The following is a 20,644-nucleotide window of genomic DNA, read 5'->3' as shown; positions in this document are numbered from 1 at the left end:
CAGTATAGACCCTGCAAGACTTGACGAGGGTGGAGGGATAGAGGAAACCTTGAGACAAAACAAGGCACACTATCATGAGAGTTGCAGGCTCCTGTTTAACAACAAAAATTTACAAAGAGCTGAAAAAAGATCAACCCCAGCAGCTACTAGCAATGAGGGCGGTAGAAGCAAGATCACACGAAAGGCCCAAGAGAAAAAAAACACTAGAGTGTTTTCTGTGTGAGATTAAAGGAGGTGAGCTAAGAGAAGCAATGACAATGAAAGTGAATATAAGAATAAATGAATGTGCAAGAACACTCAATGATGGAAAACTCCTTGCCAAACTGAGTGGCGGAGATGTCATAGCACAAGAACTGAAGTATCATCCTGCCTGCTTGGTGGCTCTGTATAACAAAGAACGAGACTACCCAAGGGTCCAAGAGCAAGAGAAAGCACAGGAGCACTGGAAGGAAGCATATCCAATTGCCTTCTCTGAACTGGTCACTCACATCAGTGAAATAAAAGCTGCCAGTGATGGTACAGATCCACCCATTTTCAGGCTTGCTGATCTGACCACGCTTTACAAGCAGAGGCTGGAGCAGCTGGGTGTTGAATCACCTCAGGTTCATGCTACTCGACTGAAGGACCAGCTGCTCTGTCACATCCCCGAGCTGCAAGCTCATCACCAAGGACGAAATGTCATGCTGGCTTTTGAGAAAGATATGGGCTCAATGCTTGTACAAGCATCCAAATATGGTGAAGCAATCCATCTGGCGAAAGCTGCTGGGATGATTAGATGAGACATGCTTAATCATAAGTCAATTTCCAGCAGCATGTTCAACAATGCAGACCTAGAACAGGCTGTACCACCATCACTTTTGCAATTTGTATGTATGATCGAACATGGTGCAGACATCAAGTCCCAACTCCAACATGGAGCATTGAAGTCAGACCTTGCTATATCACAGTTCTTGCATTTCAACTACTCTGCAAAGTACAAAGAAGGAACAGAAGTCCACAGGCATTCAAAGGACCGTGAGACACCTTTTGCTGTCTATACTGGCATGTCTGTGTTTGCCAAAACCAGAAAGAGAAAACTCATTGATATGCTCCATGGGAATGGGCTCAGCATATCATATGACAGAGTCCTAGAAATCTCAGCTCAGCTGGGAGAAGCGGTTGTAGCCCAGTACGTGGAAGATGGAGTCGTCTGTCCACCAGTCTTGAGAAAGCAGTTGTTCACTACTGCAGCTGTGGACAACATCGACCATAATCCGTCCGCAACCACAGCTCAAACATCCTTCCATGGTACAAGTGTGTCCATTTTTCAACATCCAAGCCCTGAATATGCTGGTGAAGAACGTGAAGTACTCAAACTGAATTCAGACGTGAAGATGAAGATAGTTCCAGAGCTTCCAGAAGCATACACCAAAGTCCACCCAGCTTACATTACAAAGAATCCCAACCCTCCCCCAGTAGTATGCCATTCCTTCCCAGCACCTCAGTCAATTCAGTCACACTTGAAGGAAGAATATCCTAGTTGGAAGAGGTGTTCCTCACTGAGGATGTGGCAGATGCAGTGCTCATCACTCAGGAAATAAACTACAACATAACAAATAACAGAATACTAAGGATAAGATGAAATGGTCAACACTAGTATTGGACTTTAGCTCCAGAATTGAGGTGGTGAAAATGAATGTGCTACCATGGTTGCGATACCTTTTCTTGTCACTACCAATCAGAATCCCAGAACCACAGTTCATAGCACGGGATAAACAGATATCCCAGTTTATCTGGGCAGGAGCAAGGCCAAGGGTTAAATTTAAGACACTCCAAACTGACAAGGAAAGTGGAGGCCCAGCACTGCCAAATATCAGAGAATACCATATGTTTCCCAAATGAGATATATTGTCTATTGGTGCTCCCCAGAGTGTCAAGCTAGATGGAAGCATACTGAACTAAATCTGGGCCATCTACACCTCAGGAAAGGCTAGGTGAGAAAGAATATACAGACCAAAGGGGAGAAAACGGCACTTTAGAAGATACATTGAAAATATAGAATGAGGTGGTTAGAAAATACAAATTGAAAGGAGACAGGAAACTGCTCATTTGGCTTTGTCAGGCCCCCAGGTTCAGACCTGGAGAGACAGACAACACATTTGTAAGGTGGAGAGGAAAAGGAATAACAGCAGTATGTTCACTCTTAGAGGGAAAAACTTTTAAAAGGAGAATTTAATTTAGAAAATGGGGACCTGTTCAGATATTTATAACTCAGACATTTCTATGACAGAGAAACAGAAATTAAAAAAGTAATCTCCGCAGAAGGTAATGAAGTGACTTAAGTGTTGACCGGAGCATACAAAAAAAAAACAACAAAAAAAACCCCTCAAAGATTGTTTCTAAATTGTACAGTAGTTTACAAAATAGAAACGGGAAAAATTCGCTATATGTTAAACTGAAATGGGAATTAAAACTGAAAATTAAACTGTCGAAGAGTGATTGGCATTCTGTGTGTAGAACGCAACAAACTTCCACTAGCTCTAAAAGGTGGATGGAATTTGGGGGAGTTTGAACATCCCCCCCCCCCCCCGTGTCAGCGTGGGTTTCCTCCAGGTGCTCTAGTTCCCTCCCACAGTCTGGGGAAATGTGGGTCGGGTGAATTGGCCATGCTAGGTTGTACCTGGGTGTGTATGTGTGTGTGTGTGTGTGTGTGTGTGTGTGTGTGTGTGTGTGTGTCGGCCCTGTGATGGTCTGGCGGCCTGTCTGGGGTGTCTCTCCGCCTCCCATAAGCAGCTTGGATAATGGATGGATGGATGGATGGATGGAACTTCGCTTTTTTATTACACCCCCACATTAAAAATAAACAATTGGGTAAACAACAGCAATGCTGGGGACAGTGAGGACAGGCGAATGTCAATCACTCTCATATCTTCTGGTCATGTATAAAAATACAGCCATTCTGGGACAGGGTTATTCAGACTCTTGAGAAGATTTTAGGCTATAAGATCCCCAGGGACCCCCGGATGATGTACCTGGGGTTAATACCCGGTGACATAATTCAAAAGAAGTACATCTATCTTTTCAAAATCCTGATAGTTGCATGCAAAAAGACCATCACAAGGAGCTGGTTCAAATATGATCCTCCAGGACTCAGGCAGTGGCTGAATATTGTGGAGGAAATACATTCCATGGAAAAACTGACTCATTATCTAAGGCTTAAGGCATGGAGCCACGAACAGCACTGGGAAAAAGGGAGGGTATACAAGAAAATAGATGGGTCAAGTTCCTGGACCAAAGGTTGTAAACTGAGAGTAGTATCACCCCCCCTCGTGTTTTTGTGTTTTTTATATTTTTGTTTACATTTACTTTGTTGTATATGTGTTATCAATCTTATGTTTCTTTCATTCTATTTACGCCCCAAGTAGATGGAACGCCCTGCCTGAGGACCTGAGAGAGGCCCCCACACTGGACACATTTAAAAGCAGGTTAAAAACCTTACTTTTCAAAACAGCCTACAGCTAAATTCATAGTGTGTGTGTTTGTGTGTGTGTGTGTGTTTTATATATTTTGCTATTTTTATATATTCTGCTCTGTTGTTACTTTTAATTAATCAGTGTTTATGGCACTTTCACGTATTTATTTCCCTAACTCAGTTTTAAACTTGTTTGTACTTTTCTAGAATTTGCCTGTACTTTTATTTATCTGTTTTTTGTAGGGGGGGGGGTGTATTGATTTCATTGTTTTATTATATGAGGCACTTTGTGTTACATTTGTTTGTATGAAAAGTGCTATACAAATAAAAATCTGATTGATTGATTGATTGACTGTAGTGGTTGTTGAAAAATAATTAAATAAAGTTTTCAAAAAAAATTTAAACTGGCTGGACATAGTTTAGAAAGGCACACACTTGTATGTATAGGGTCCCACAATTCACACAGCATGTCAGGCCAAACACTAAGCCATGAAGTCCAAAGGACTCTCTTTAGACCCCGTGATAAAATTGTGGTGAGGCAGTGGTGCCGGCAGCTGTAATCCTGTATGCACCATGCGTACAGGGATCTGTACGCACCGTGCGCTATTAGCCAGTGACATTAATACCAATCATCGTCCTTCAAATGTATTTGCATCAAACAGCGTGAGTGGCTTAGAGCAGTGGTTCTCAACCTTTTTGGGGTCCTGGACCCCCTGCATATTTTTGATCTACCCTGAGGACCCCTCCACCTGATCTTGGGGGAGGGGGGTTGCAATTTGATAGAAACAGTAGAAACTGCATTGTAAATTGCATTATAGCATTTATTCACTCTTTGGGGCAAAAATAAGAGCTTTCAGTTGTAACTTAGATATAGTTAACAAAACAGAATTCTTATGCAGTAACTTTCAGATAAATGTAACAAAACAAAATATGTATTCAGTAACTTTCAGATATATGTAACAACAGAATTTTTATGCAGTAACTTTCAGATATATGTAACAAATAGAATTTTTATGCAGTAACTTCCAGATATATGTAACAAAACAGAATTTTTATGCACTCTGCAAGAACAAAAACAAACATGGGTGTGAAATCTCAATGGATATTGTATAGTTAAGTCTTAGTTTTGTCTGTAGAGGCAGATGGTGTGTGTGTTTTCAAAGCAAAGCATCCTCACTGTTTGTGTGCCACTTGGGTGTGGTGTGGTGAAAAGTTCATGTGTGGTGAGGTGTGCTGTGTAACCGTTAGTGAGACACTTGTACTTGTCTGCCGCTCATGAGTTTCTGTAACTTGGGTTGAATAGTGGCAACAGCTGTAATGATACCTCTCTCTTTAAGTCTGTTTCTCTGTTTGGTCTTTATGTGTGTCAGAGCTGAGAAGGTGACCTCACACAAGTAAGTAGACCCGAATGGCTCCAACTGGTAGAGAGCCTCTTTTGCAAGCTCTGGGTACTCCTTCTCCACACAGCACCAAAACTGTGTTAGTGATGTCTCTGAAAACTTCAGTATGAAGCCACTGTCTGAAGACAGGTCAATGAGGCTCTCATGGAGTTGCTCTGGTGCTGTATCCATGCTGCTGGGCATGAATGGCCTGCGTATCCAGTCATGTCTAGTACACATGTCCTCAATGTCTGGGAAGTAGGATTGAAACTCAGCTGACAGTTTGGCCAGGTGCATTTTTACAGTTTTCAAAATGTTCTGCTTCATGTTCTGTTTCATGTCAGCTATCCAAGAGTTAAGCTGAGGGAAATTACTGACATCCCCCTTTTCAAACCATCTCAACCAGAGGTCAGTTTTCCTCATGAATGCTGAAACTTTATCAAACATCTGAAGAACAGTTTTATCATTACCTTGCAAGCTCGTGTTCAACTCATTCAGACGGCCAAAAACATCAGCAAGGTAAGCCAGGTGAGCCAACCAGGTCTGGTCTTCAAGTTTAGCAGCCAGAGGATGTCCATGCTCGGAGAGGAAATCGCGCACCTGCTCTCTCAGTTCCCATAGTCTCTGTAGTGTTTTCCCCCTTGATAGCCAACGTACGTCTGTATGTAGCAGCAGCTGATGATGGTCACCGCCTGTTTCGTCGCACAGCTTGTGGAACAGTCTTGCGTTGAGAGGTCGTGATTTAATGAAGTTAATCACTTTCACAGCGTCAGTCAAAACACTGTCCAGTTCTGGGCTCATGCGTTTTGAAGCCAACGCTTCTCTGTGAATTACGCAGTGCATGCTTTGGATGTTGGGGTTTACCTGCCTGATGCGAGAGACAACTCCGCGGTGCCGACCTGTCATAGACGCTGCCCCGTCTGTGCATACATGCGAGCAGTGCTTCCAGTCCAACGCATGCTCCATGAAAAAACAATCAAATTAAAAATGTCCTCACCCGTAGTTTTTTCAGGTAGTGGCTTGCAGAGGACGATGTGTTCAACTATATCGTTGACTGTGTCATCTTTGAAACAAGCAAACATGACCAACTGGGCTTCTCCATTCACATCAGTAGACTCGTCTAGCTGTACTGAAAAAGAGCCCGCTCTTTTCAGTTTATCGGTCACCTGCTGATGTCGTTAGACAGCGGTACTGACCGGATTGCATCTGCTGCTTTTTTATCCACCATAGTTTCAGCTAGGATAGCTGCTGCTGGTGCAATTAGCTCCTCTGCTATTGTATACGGCTTTTTAGCTTTAGCGATTAGCAAAGCTACCTGGTAAGATGCTTGTAGGGAAGTTGCTGAAGTCTGACTTGCGGCACGCATGTGATTTTGCGCTCCCCTGAACTCCGACCATTTTCGTTTGAAGAAGTCAGCAGTCTTGCCCACTGATGACTGGTGCTTAGGTGCCGCTGCAGGTGTGCCGGTTTCATGGCGTGGTTTGACGGTACCTCTCCACATAAAAAACACAGAGGCTGCTGAGGTTCCGAATCAGTTACCGTAAATCCAAATAATATGTAATCTTCTTTGTAAAGTCTCTTTTTGCTGTCTGTTTTGGTTTTCTTTTCGGGTGGCCCCGAGTCTCCGTCGTCCATTTTTTTAATTTGAGCCATCTCTCCATGTTGTCACGACTTCTTCTTCTGCTTCTTCTGCTTCTTCTTCTTCTTCTTCTTCTTCGTGTAACTTTGCTTATCATCTTCTTCTTTGTTTGTTTATAACGTTAGCTTAATTTCAAGCGCTAACCTGAATCTTGCAAGTTACTGAGTTTTCCCACAACACCTTCCTGCAGATGTTTCACAATAAAATCATTATTAAGAAATGAACGGTGTACGCCCACTGAAACACTAGGGGGCTCATAATTTGGAAACGGATGCAGATCGTGTTAAGTTTGTATTAACAGCGTCATGCAGTAACTTTTATCAATGCAAACGGGAGCAGGATCTCTTATTAACATACAATAAATTACACTTGTGAAACAGATGTAATTAGAGAAAAAAGTCCTGTTACCCTTTATAGTTTAGGTAGATAAAGGTCTCAGTCACATTTGAGTAAAATAATCCTATTTCTATAAATGTCATAGGATCTTTTTTTTAAAGATATTTTATTTTCACTGACCCCTTGCAATTACACCACGGACCACTAGGGGTCCGCGGACCCCCGGTTGAGAAACACTGGCTTAGAGTACGAACAAAATCATAAAAAAAATTACGCACAGTGCGTACAGGATTATGGCTGCTGGCGCCACTGTGGTGAGGCACGGATCAGGGCAAGGGTATAAAACCATTTCTAAAGTTTTGAGTGTTCCCAGGAGCACAGGGGCCTAAATAATTGTGAAATGGAAAATGTTTTGAACCACCAAGACTCCTACAGTTGGCCGTTCAACAAAACTGAGTAACCGGGCAAGAAGGGCCTTGGTCAGGGAGGTGACCAAAAACACAACTGTCACTCTAACAGAGCTTTGGCAGTCCTCTGCAGAGATGGGAGAACCTGCCGGAAGGACAACCATCTCAAAAGCACTCCATTAACCGGGCTTTTATGGTAGAGTTACTAGACAGAAGCCCCTCTTGAGTGAAAGGCATATGACAGCCAGCTTGCGGTTACCAGACAGCATTTAAAGGACTCGGTGCATGCAGAAAAATATTCTCTGGTCTGATGAGACAAAAAATTTAACTCTTTGGATAGAATTCCTAGCACACTGTCTGGTGATCACCAGGCACTGCTCAACATCTGGCTAATACTATCCCCTACAGTGAAGCATGGTGGTGGCAGCGTCATGCTACGGGGGTGTTTCTTAGCAGCAGGGACAAGTAGACTTCTCAGAATTGAGGGAAGGATGAAGGCAGCCTAATACTTGAAGAAAACCTGCTCCAGAGTGCACACAACTTCAGCCTGTGGCGACAGTTCACCTTTCAGTACGACGATGACACAAAGCATGCAGTCAAGACAAAGCTAGAGCAGCTTTGCAACAAGTCTCTGACTGTCCTTGAGTGGCCCAGCCAAACACCCTTTCGCCAGTTTATGGTTTGTCCCTCCTCTGACCACTGCTGGTAGGTAATCACCACTGCTGACTGGGAGCACCTCAAAAGCCTTGCCGTTTTAGACATGCGCTGACCAAGTTGTTTGGCCATAACAATTTGGCCCTTGTCAAAGCTGCTCAGGTCTTTACTCTAGGGATGCACCGATACCGATACCAGCATAGGGTATCGGTCTGATACTGTGCACATATACTCGTACTCGTAATCATAAAAGTGTTCCGATACAACACCCGATACCACTTTACAGCAGTGTGACATTCACCTCTCAGTTGAGCAGGCATGGAGAAGGACCAATGTCAGTCGTGTGGAGATATTTCAAAGCAAACGATGGGGACAAAAGTAAAGCCGACTGCAAATTATGCTCAGCAAAATTATCAAGAGGAGGGGTGAAAACTAGCTCTTTCAACACAAGCAACTTGATAAAACATCTGAAGAACCAACATGACGCCGAGTTCAAGGAGTTTGCTAATAGCGGCGGGAAACAGCAACAACCAACTTTGCAGCAAATGCTGGAGAAGCGAGAGAAAATGTCCAGAGACAACCCGCGGTACCCAGTACATTGCTCTTGATGACCAGCCATTGTCGATTGTTAATAATATGGGATTTCGACGTCTTCTCAGTGTACTGGAGCCAAGGTATGAGATCCCCAGCCATCACCACATCACAGACACAGTGTTACCAAAGCTGTACGACTTTGTGAAGAAGCACATCAACAGCCTGTTGCAGGACATTTCGGCCCTCAGCTTCACCACTGATATTTGGACTAGCAGTGTCAGCCTAATGTCCCTCATCAGCTGAACTGCACAGTGGATCGACGAGGATTTTACTCCGTGGATAGTTGTCCTGCATGCAAAACAGTTTCGGGGTTCACACGCTAGCCAAGCCATCGCAGGTGCATTTGATGATATGCTTCAGATGTGGGGCATCCCTAAAAGTCCTGTTGACGTTGTGCTCCAGGATAACGCCAAAAACATGATTAAAGCCATGAGTGATGCTGGACTCCCGAGCCTGCCATGTGTCGCACACACCCTCCAGCTGGCTGTTAATGAGGGCCTTTTGGCACAGAGAAGTGTAGCTGATGCAGTGGCAGTTGGACGGAAATAGTTGGACATTTTAAACATTCCGCCTTAGCCTACTCCCATCTGGAAGATATTCAGGTACAGCTCAACCAGCCAATAAAAAGACTCCAACAGGACATGCAAACCCGCTGGAATAGCACATACTACATGCTACAGTCTCTCATAGAGCAGAAGAGGGCCCTGGGAATATTCGGGTCCAAGCACGAGCTCCCCGACAATCTCGCCGCTCACCAGTGGGCGCTTCTCGGAAAGACTCCGTCTGTTCTGGCTCCGTTTAAGGAATTAACACAAAAAGTAAGATCCTCTGATGCACTGGCATCAGATGTCATTCCCGCTGTGACCGTGCTTCTGAGACTTCTGACCAAAGAAACGGACGAGGACCTTGGCATCAAAACAGTGAAGGGGACCTTAGTATTGTCAAGAGGCGCTTCATTGACACGGAAAAAACCCCACTCTACTGCATCGCAACTTTACTCGATCCAAGGTAAAAGTGTGTCTATGTGTGTTTTCCTGTCTGTGTGTGTGTCTGTCTGTGTCCGTTTGCTGAGCATGTGGGAGAGTATGATCAAAACAAAACTTTTTCAGTATGACCAACCTAAAACATTTTACCATTTAATTTTCACATAATCAGCTTACTTTGAGTTGAAGGTAATATACTGATATTCATTCAAACAATTAGACTAGCTTGACTCATCTAGCTTGCAACCAGACTAGCTTGTACCCAGCTAATATATTATTTTCACTGTTTTAGGTATAAAGATCATTTTTTCTCAAACATCAACACTGCTACAGAGGCCAAGGAGATGCTGATGCTTGAGCTGCGGAAGGTGTCCAGAGGAGAGGCAGACAAGCAGGAGGATCTGGGGGAGCCACCTGCCAGAAAGCTTCACAAGGCACAAGACAGCAGCAGTCTGGACTGTGTGTTTGATGAGATAGCAGATGAACAAGAATCAACATCACTGAGCCACGCACCAGTGGGGGCTGCTATTCAGTTAGAGACATACCTCGGAGAGACCACAACTGCTCGGGAAGACAACCCGCTGCAGTACTGGGGAGTTAACAAAATGAGGTTTCCCACTCTGGCTCAAATGTCACAGAGATACCTTTCAGCACCATGCAGCAGTGTGGAAAGTGAAAGGCTGTTTAGCTCAGTGTCACACATTGTAGATGAAAACCGAAACAGGCTCACGGCTGATAATGCAGAGAAGCTTCTTTTCATCAAAAAGAACCTGCCCCTCACTTTTTCAAAACAGGCTTAGTCCTCACAGACAGAAGTTAGTGATGACATGATAATATATCACTTCAGTTGTTCTGCCACAGTTTTATGTTGGTATAGAAATGTCTTGTGTTGCAGGTTATATTTAAGTGAAATGTGTGGCAAGGCTGTTTGTTAAAAAAAACATGCAGTTGAATGTTAAAATGTCAGTAACGACAATTTGTTACACTAAAGTGTGGTTATATTCTAGTGAAATGTGTGGCAATGCCATGTTTGAGAAAAGTATTGAATGTTAAAATGTCAGTATGACAATTTTGTTACACTTAAGTGTGGTTATATTATAGTGAAATGTGTGGCAATGCCATGTTTAAGAAAAGTATTGAATGTTCAAATGTCAGTAACGACAATTTGCTACAGTCAGAGAATGAACAATATCTGATAAAAATAAAACACATTTTCAAAGTAATTGTAAGAAGTGTAATGGCATTATTAAGTACTCATATCGGTATTTGGTACCGGCAAGTATTCAAATGGAAGTACTTGTACTTGGTCTGAAAAAAAGTGGTATGGGTGCATCCCTACTTTACTCCTGCCCATTTCTCCTGCATCCAACACATTGACTAAGAGAACTGATTGTTCGCTTACCATCTAATCTACCCACACCTTAATATTTGCCCTTGTTTGGAGATTATCATTATTCAGTTCACCTGTGAGTGGTCACAATTTTTTGGCTCATCAGTGTAAATGAGAAATTTCAGTTTTTGATTTTTAATAAATTCGCAAAAAATTTCTAAAAACACATTTTCACTTTGTAATAATGGATTATTGAGTGTAGACTGATGGGCAAAAATGGCAATTTTATCCATTTAAAATGAAATCAACAACACAATAGAGTTCACAAAAACTGAAGGGGTCTGAATACTTTCTGAAGCCACTGTAGATGCCCTGTCTCTACCTTTGCCAATTCAGACCTTTTCTTCTTTGGCCTGTATGCTTTTTGTCTTCTTGTGCCGGTCCTTACCTACTTCTGGTGTCATGAATATGTGAGATAAAGTTGCTGGTGATTATGCTGGGTCTGCGACCGGTTGGAAACACTTGAGCCATGATGCCTTGCAGAACCCTCTCATCATCATAGTTGTCACAGGTAAAGGCCTGAAGCTGGTTCTTCAGACACACCTCTACAGCTAGGGCCAACTCCGGATCTTTCAGGCTAAAAAGGTATCCTGTGGAAAAGACGGACGTGATATATGCATGTGAATGAGATAGTGAGTGAATGAGATTACAAGTACAGTACTTGTCACAGGGGCAGTCTTGGGTTAAAAACAGCCACTAACAACCATGTTGGTGGTTGTGGTGGAGAGGGGTGTGGACCAGTTGTCCTAAATTAGCCTAACTACCACAGCGCAGACCAAAAAGTGTACAAACCCCAAATGAAGATGCACAATGGGTCAGGGAGAGAGTTATGGCCATGGACACAACACACAGTGGCCATGCACTCCTAGCTAAAGACACTAGATGTTGGGGCCCGTAGTTATCAAGCCTCTCAGAATTACTCTTAGGAATTGCACTAAAAGTTCACTTATGACTAAAAATGGTCACAGCTCAGAGTAGGACAAAAGACTAAGTTATCAAGTCTCTTGTATGTACTCTAAGCAATGAGTAGGACTACTGTCCTGGGAGCAAATGGAGTCATAAATTTACATCTCCCAGAGATGTAAATTGTGAACTGTGATGATGTTTTGTAGTCTTTTTAGGTCTAAGTCTATGGGAAACCATTACATTGAGTCTGTGATAAAATAAATTTTATATTGTATACTATTATATAAACTGGCTGTAATGATTTTCAATAAGAAGATAGCATAATTTTAATCCAAGTACGTTCTAAAAATTCCTAAATTGGCCAATTAACATAAGCTACTTTGAGAAAGAGCTGACTCCTATCTTCTCTGCTAAGTGCCCGACAAATCTGCTGCTTTATTCAGCCTATATAATGTGAGCTAGACATTCCCAGGCCAAATTAAAATGGAAAGCAAAAAAAAAGCCAAACTGGTACTTGCAGGTCATATTAACTCGGTATAAATGAATGTGTTGCCCAAGTTTATCTTTTTCAGACAGTCCCATTCTTCATTCCCAAGTCCTTTTTTAAAACCACCTAGACCAAGCAATTTCTTCCTTTATATGGAATAAAGGCCCTGTTAGACTAAGAAAGACACTCTTACAGATGCCAAAAGCATCAGGTGGGTTTGCCCTTCCAAATTTCCAAGTATATTATTGGGCAACAAATATACACAGCATCCTGCACTGGCCCCACCGTCATTACAGCCTTAGTGACTGGGTCCCTACCTGGGTGCAGATGGAGGAAACTTCGTGCAGACTAATGTCCCTTACGGCATTGGCTTGCACCCCATACTCCATGTCTCCTTCTAATCCAAATTATAGTCCTGCTGTTAGTCAATCACTGCAAATATGGAAACAGTTTAAATGCCACTACGGATTTCAAGCAACGCCAATACTCTCTCCCTGTAACAACAACCCAGTTTTTCCTCTCTCTAAATGATAATGCCTTCACAATGTGGCATGAGAGGTATTACATTTGAAGATCTATATATAGATAAAACATTTGTCTGCTTCTCTCAATGGTCCCTGAAATTCGAACTCCCCAAAACTCATCTTTTCAGATATTTTCAGTGTGATTTTGCAAGGAAATACTTTCAAAATCTTCTGTTGCTTCCTCCTAAAACTCTGCTAGATAATATACTGGAGACCAGTGTTCACAACATAGGGGTTGTTTCCCATCTACACAACCTTATTACAAACTTCACACCGACTCGAGAGCTATTAGTAAGACAGCGGTGAGAAACTGATTTAGTGTGATTAGATGATAAGTTTCAGGATGATGAGTGGGACCAAGTTTTAGACAGAATCCATGTCTCCTCCATCTGCACCCGCCAATCTTAATCAGCTCAAGCTCATTCACCGAATATATTGGACCAAGGTCAGGCTATCTAAAATTAAACCTGACCCTCTATGCGATAGATGCAAACAGGCTCCAGCTACATTGACTCACATGTTTTTGCTCTGCCCAACATTATTAACTTTCTGGAAGTCTATTTTTGATTATTTCTAAAGCATTCAAAACAACCATAGAATCTTCCTCACTCATTGCTCTTTTTGGCTTCTCACCCAAAAATGTTCCTCTCTCTAACTCATAAAAAGATGCCCTGGCCTTTTCCACCCAAATCACCAAATGGTTGATTCTCATGGCCTGGAAGTCCACTCAACCACCTTCTCATATACACTGGAAGAGAGATTTAATGAGTTGCTTGCATCTTGAAAAGATTAGATATACACAACAAAACAAGGCAGAGACATTTCATTTTGAACCCATTTATTTCTCTTTTCTTTCAGCCCCAGCAAGCTCTCTCCTCTACTGATGCCCCAACTCTAATTCACTCGACTATCCCCAAGAACCTAAATCTACCTCATACCAACATCCAGAGACATCACTCCCTTTTGTTTTCCTGTTGTGATAGTGTCTAATTCAGTCGCTGCTGTAAGGGTAGTGGAACACTCCAACACTCCATCTAAATTCCCAAATCTAAATCTAATTTCATACAGAAATACCTGAAAAGACTCAGAGCTGTAATTGTACCAAGTGTTATCTCTGGGGCAGTTAATACTTTTGTACAAGAAAAAGTCATTAATTTTATTAAAAATAAATGTTCTTGAATAATGTGATGGAGCAAGGCCAGTGGCAGGGTCCAAGGGGCAGCAGATGAAGACCACCCAGTAAAAGCCGTAGGGCTCACCTGCCAGGGACAGTGGATGCAGATCACTGTCCTAGAAAAAACTCTGGGGTACCAACCAGGACAAGTTGACCTTCCTCCTGTGTGCTGTGACTGACCTCTCGCCAACCCCAAACAATCTAAAGATCTGGGGCACAGAAGATGACCCATCCTGCACGCAGTGTGGAGCAACCCTTTGCACTTTGAATCACATCTCGACTGGATGTCCCAAAGCACTGGGAAAAAGCTTATACAGGTGGAGGCAGGAAAAGGTCCTTACAGAATATGCCAAATGGAAAGACCTGCAGAGGGTCAAAGCCAATTAACACTAGGGATGGATGAATGGATTGCATTTATATAGCCCATGAGTATCATTAAAATTTTAACAGTACTACTACTCTTACCGATACTGCTTACCGATCCAGTACTTTACTTTTATCGGTTCTTTTTGTTATGTTTTTTAAGAGAAAAAAAAAAAAAAAACAAATTAAGAATAGAATTAACATTGCTTTATTTTCTCATATCTTGACAGAGCATTACTTTTAATCATTAACCCTTGTTTGTATAATTTAGTTAACGCCGTGTGGGCTCTAGGCTGCTAACATACATAACATACCTGAGGTGGATGGTGCAACGAGAGATGAACTATGAGCTAGGGCTAGGCAGTCAAAAACTGTGTATTTCTCCACCTGTATTTGATGCATTTTTACTAGACGTTTTGAAAGATTGCTTGTGTTTCCACCCTTAAATGCAAGACTTGTTGCACTTGTGGCAACAAGCATTGTCAGCATCGACTCTAGTGAAGTATAACCAGACTTTTGACCATTTAGTTCTCTCTCCACCATCGTCACTAAGAGCAGGGTCTGTAGGTATGTGTATGTGTGTGTGTGTGTGTGTGTCTGAAAGAGAGGCAGAGAACTGGCCCCGCCCCTTGGCTCACACATACGACAGGCCCCAAGAGAGAGAGATCTCTCTTCTGGATTGGGAACAGTGAAAATGCATCATAGACAAATGTCTTAATCTTATTGCAAATTAGAAACTGAGTTGGTGAGATAAAAGGCGCAAGATAAAGTGTATGTAGCCTAAATGAATGGGAAATTTATTTTCTTAATTTCTCCAATACTGATAGCAGAACCATTAACGTCAGAGCTTATCAATACTACGGTCTTTAATAATTTAGCACCGGTGCCCGTTTAGTACCGTGTTTTGGTACCCATCCCTAATAAATGCCAGCCATTACCACCTGAAGTTGTCAATTTCCAAAGGTGAGGAGATAAGGCTCCTTGGGCAAGAACAACTGTCAAGAACCAGCCCTCCAGTTTGTATCGAGCTTCCAACTGGAAGATGCCTGTGGCCCTGAAGAAGAGACTTGTCTCTCCAGAAGAGGTGGCAGTAACCTGACTCCAACCAGACATGGTTCTTCCATCCAGGACCACAAAAACCATCTTAGTAGCTGAACTCACAGTGCCCTGGGAGGACAGGTTAGCCATCTCTCATCAACAGAAGAAAGCCAAGTACCAGGATTTGATCGATGAGGATCTTGTCAAAGGATGGCACACAAACTTATTGCCCATCAAAATTGGCTGCCGCGGTTTCCCAGCAACATCAGTGTGCCATTTCCTACAGAAATTGGGTTTGGAACCCAAACAACTCAAGAAAGCTACTGGGGAGATAGCCATGGCAGCTGAGATCAGCTCAAGATGGTTGTGGTTGATGAGAGCTTGTAGTTGGAACCCTTCTGCAGGTGAAGGCTAATTTGGTCTTAGCTGCCCCACTCAGGTGAGGCTTACAGGCTAAGTGGCAAAACGCTTGTGACCGTGAGATACCTGCTGAAAATGCAGAAGGGTTCCAGCAATGTGAATGCTCAGACCACCCTGCCACCAAGGAGTACCATCAAGAGGAGTAACTTGCAATACCATATCTTAAGTAGCTCCAGCAGTTTCTGCTTGTAGCAAAGCATCTCTGATTTTTACTTCACTTGAATGAAAAAATATTTTAGGCTTCATAAACATGAAAAATCTGTTTTAATGCATTAGAGTTTGGAGGTGTAGCAGGAACAAAATGTGCAAATTTCCAAGGGGGGTAAAACTTTCTGAAGGCACTGTATGAAGATTTTCATTCCCATCAAATAACATCAGCTGAGTTCATTAGCTTGATTTCCCTCTCACAAGAGGTGCCAATTAGTGAAATAGGCTGGTCCAGTGGTATGAGTGAAAACGTATACACTGGACTCTCAACTGCAAATGGTTGGAGACTACTGTATAGTAGAAAATGAAAAAGAAAATCAGAGGGATGCAGAAAGAACGACAGGAAAACTATTTCCTCATTTCCCACACATGCAAGTTAAGATACTTACCCAGCGGTCCTCTGGGCTTCTTTCTGAACTGGCCTCTTCTGTGCATTTCCTCGATAGCATTGAGGAACGCAGGCATGTGTTCTCCAAAGCGTCGCAGGCGATTGGAGCGGCTCGCCTCCATGGTATGCAGATTTCTCTTATTGGCATCTATGGACCTCTGGAGCCCATCCTGCTCTTGCCTATGGACAGGGGTAGGAGAACACCAAAAAACTGAGCAAATGTACAGCATTGACAGCTCTTTTTTTTTTTTGGAAGAAATCTACCTGTGCCCTTCTCTGATGCATCTGCTACAAAATGTTTCCTAAGAACAATTTTAGAGAGAAGAATTAAATTCTTTAAAATTGAGCTAGCTAAATGAAACAAACTAGTTGACAGCCTTTTGTTCGTTTTTTTTCCTTTTGGCACATACAAATTACCAGCAACATTTTCTCACATTCACTTTTGGAATGTGTTACAGATTTAACGTCTTTCAAGCCTTGTGCTGTTTTAATCTTGCCATCGTCTTTCTTTTTATTTACACTCCTGCTTAATCACTGTATTTTTTATTCTTAGGCATCACAGTTCCAATGTGTGTGCACTCAGGTTCCTGCTGGCACACCCCAAGGCTAGTTGTACACTTTCACCTCACCTCATCTTGCAAAGCTCGTCTTTGGCACGGTTTGACGCCTGCAGGTACTGGTCAATCTGATGGTCCAGGGTAGAGTCCTGGTGTCTCAGGTTTTCCAGTTCAGCCTGAATCCTCGCTATATGCTCTGCCCTCAACTGGCTCTCTGCTCCAGTAGTTTGACTGATACTGGGAGTAAAGAATGACGGCAGCAAAAATTGGTTGAAGAAAAACAGTGACAAGTACACAGATTAAGAACACAAAAACAGCCTAGCAAGACATGACAGATTTACAGCATCTGGGACCTATAGTGCCTAACAATAATTCTTCAGTAAACAGGACAAAGAAAATGATGCAAAGCAAGTGAAAATGTGAAAACAAAATGAGCACCAACTGTAAAATTAACAGATGGCTAAAAAATGTAGTAGTGCACATTTGAGCTGAAAAAGAACTCAAATGAAATGGATACAAGTGGATTCACAGCAGTGATACCTCAAACTAAGTTCATCAATCCTTGAAGACAGCTGGGCCTTATCCTTCGCCAAGTTTTTCAGGTTGGTCTTACATCTGTAGACACTGACCTAAAATGCCACACAATATAACCAGTCAAACAGATATTTATGTAGTGTTCATCTGTTGTAATATATGTACATGATATAAAAAGGTAAGAAGCATCAGCACAGCACAGGAAAATAAAGCTGCAGTAGGTGTCCATACCAACAATGGCTACAAGGGGTGTCACGATTTTGATTCTAAATTGAAATGAACTTTCGATTTTGACCTTCGAAATCAAAAGCAGGATCGGAAACTCAAACTTTTTTGTCCTCTCCACCCCTGCCTACTTGTGCATGTCCCGGGGGGATACTTCAAAGACGACACAGTATAGCTTATCGGTAGCCTGCAGCTGCAATTATCGAGACACCATGGCCACTGCCAGAGTCAGAGATGACGGAGAAACAACAGAACTAGAAATCCTCCTGCTTCACTAAAGTCAGCGGTGTGGCAAGATTTTGACTTCCCCATGAAATATGTCAACAACAAACACGTCGTTGACAGAAAAACTACCGCAGTCAGACTGTTTTGAGTTTGTTTTATTGTGAGCTTGAATGGCATCTGCTGTTGTTTGATGTAAAGAGTACACATTGCTTTTAAAAATTCTAATCCTGGTGGCTTTTTGCAAGTGAAAAAACTTGAGCCGTTTTTGTAAAGTACCATTATGCCACCTAGTGACTCTACTTTTTGTTTGTGTTTAACAGTTTGTTCCCTATTAACTGGTCAAATATTTAAAGATTTTTTTTTTTAAATTTGACCATATGGCCTTACATTCCAAATAAACAAAATTGGCTGTTCTCACATTTGATACCATGTAGCCTATCTTTTTAAAGAAGAATTTGAAAATGTAAATGACAGTTGTCTAGGAATAAAAACTATATCTTGATCGTTATAAATCAAGACTTGGTAGTCTAACAATTGCATAGCTGTCAGTGCAGAAAAAAAAATTTTAAATCGAAAATCCAATCGTGACCTTAAAATCCAAAGTCAAATCAAATTGTGGTTTTGGAGAAATGTGACCCCCCCCCCAATGGTTACACTATACAACGGTCTGTGGTTAAGCTTTGACTTGTCATGAATGGTCACTTTTTCCATTTTGTTTGAGGCCATCTAGATTCAAATATGGGTGGACTTTGTGTTTGAGGTGTAATTATTGAGACAGAAACAAGTCATCCAGAGTATCTAAACCCATTTCAAATGATGGTTCACCCTGGGCCTAACCAAGGTTTAATGCCTGAACTCTGACCTCGCCAGCTTTGAGAAGCTTATTTCGTCTCTGAGCCTCGGTCTTCAGCTGGGCACACTGGGGCTGCAGCTCCTGGAGGCGTACAGTGATGCCCTCCAATTGGTCGTAGTTCTGCTTGTATTTTGCCTCGGCCTCCACCACTTTATTCTGCCAGGAGGCAAGGACAAAAAACACCATGTAGTCAGCTGGAAGTGGCGGGGAAGGTTAATGAGAAACGCCATGCATAAGCATCAATTCACAGGTGCAGAGCTGTAGTGTATGCTGCCGACCAGAATGGTGCTCAGCATTCATGGTCCTATTTTTTCAGCTTTTGTACCCAAACGGATGCCCGCTTAAGTACATTTGTGATATAAATTTTGCAATGCTATGGCATTGCTTGGGAGTAGTCAATCTTTATTCAATGCACTTATTCCATCAACATTTATAATCCACATATGTAAATTGTTGATTTTTTCCACTTTTATTTAATATCCCAATACGACTAGCCAAATCTTTCTCACAAAACCCATACTTACAATACAATACAAAAAACTTAATTAATCCCACTAGGGACAATTTGTTTGGAGCAGCTCGCTGTACACAAAACACAATATACAAACAAATAACACAAACAAAAAATAACACTCCAGGGAGCTAAATGTGGGGAAAAAAATCTATAATATCTGTAATTAATTAATATTGATAGGCTAGATAAACTTAACAATAAAATGATCACGAAATAAACCCCACTATGGAGCATTTAGTAGTCGAACTGCTGACGGAATGAACGATTTAGAACACCAATTAGTTTTACAAGCAGGTAAAACATAAAGACGCCCTAATGGCACAGAGAAAATTCACTTGCAAGAATATATCCAGAAGAAACCAAAATACTTCCTACTTTCTGGAAGATTTGTTGGTTGCAAAAAGAATTCAGATATGTGTTTCACTCAAGTGATCAAGCGCTTTGAGTGGCTGTTGCAGCTAGAAAAGCGCTATATAAAATACAACTTGATAGATTGATCTTAGAACAGATTTTAACAATGCTGTCAGTTTTTGAGAGGAAAAATACTGTGCAGATTACCCCATCCTTCATACATTCCAATACCTGGTTATAGATGATACAATGTATCCCACCCTCGCACCATCTCAAAAACTGGCCATTCGTTCTCAAGGGCTGACTAGCATAAGGCAGGGCAGAGTTTACATCTTTGAGTCTGGTCTCAGTTGTTTCAAGGAACCTTTCTTTACCCTTGCTCTGTATGACCTTACCTTCCATTCTTCCACCTTCTCGTCATATTTTTTTGTAGACCTTTGATCTAACTGCAATTTTTCTTGCAATGGCAGCAGCTCCTGTTCCATCTCAGCCACCTGCCAAAGTTGAGCCACGGTTAGCATTCAGATAAAGGCTTATGTATTCATGTCATTCATTTATTCAACTACAAACCCCGATTCCAATGAAGTTGGGACGTTGTGTAAAACGTGAATAAAAACAGAATACAATGATCTGCAAATCCTTTTCGACTTATATTCAATTGAATACACTACAAAGACAAGATATTTAATGTTCAAACTGATAAACTTGATTGTTTTTTTTCAAATATTCACTTATTTTGAATTTGATGCCTGCAACACATTCCAAAGAAGCTGGTACAGGGGCAACAAAAAACTGGGAAAGTTAAGGAATGCTCAAAAAACACCTGTTTGGAACATTCCACAGGTGAACAGGTTAATTGGAAACAGGTGAGTGTCATGATTGGGTATAAAAGGAGCATCCCCGAAAGGCTCAGTCGTTCACAAGCAAGGATGGGGCCAGGTTCACCACTTTGTGAACAACTGCGTGAGCAAATAGTCCAACAGTTTAAGAACGTTTCTCAACGTACAATTGCAAGGAATTTAGGGATTTCATCATCTACAGTCCA

General features: G+C 42.0%; 1 protein-coding gene across 1 annotated transcript in view; it reads right to left on the bottom strand.

Annotated features, from left to right (window-relative positions):
- Positions 1-20,644, bottom strand: part of si:dkey-119f1.1 (Structural maintenance of chromosomes protein 6-like) — an 81,395-nt gene that overhangs the window by 51,680 nt on the left and 9,071 nt on the right. Inside the window, exons 9-14 of the mRNA XM_056294433.1 lie at positions 19,995-20,093; positions 18,744-18,890; positions 17,438-17,526; positions 16,970-17,134; positions 16,342-16,520; positions 11,222-11,423 (exon numbers count right to left, since the gene is read on the bottom strand). Of these exons, the coding sequence (XP_056150408.1) occupies positions 11,222-11,423; positions 16,342-16,520; positions 16,970-17,134; positions 17,438-17,526; positions 18,744-18,890; positions 19,995-20,093 (881 nt within the window). The remainder of the gene's footprint in view (positions 1-11,221; positions 11,424-16,341; positions 16,521-16,969; positions 17,135-17,437; positions 17,527-18,743; positions 18,891-19,994; positions 20,094-20,644) is intronic.

This window comes from Lampris incognitus, chromosome 15 (assembly GCF_029633865.1).
Source record: "Lampris incognitus isolate fLamInc1 chromosome 15, fLamInc1.hap2, whole genome shotgun sequence".
NCBI classification, from domain to species: Eukaryota; Metazoa; Chordata; class Actinopteri; order Lampriformes; family Lampridae; genus Lampris; species Lampris incognitus.
This window is presented reverse-complemented; position numbering and strand designations above follow the sequence as displayed.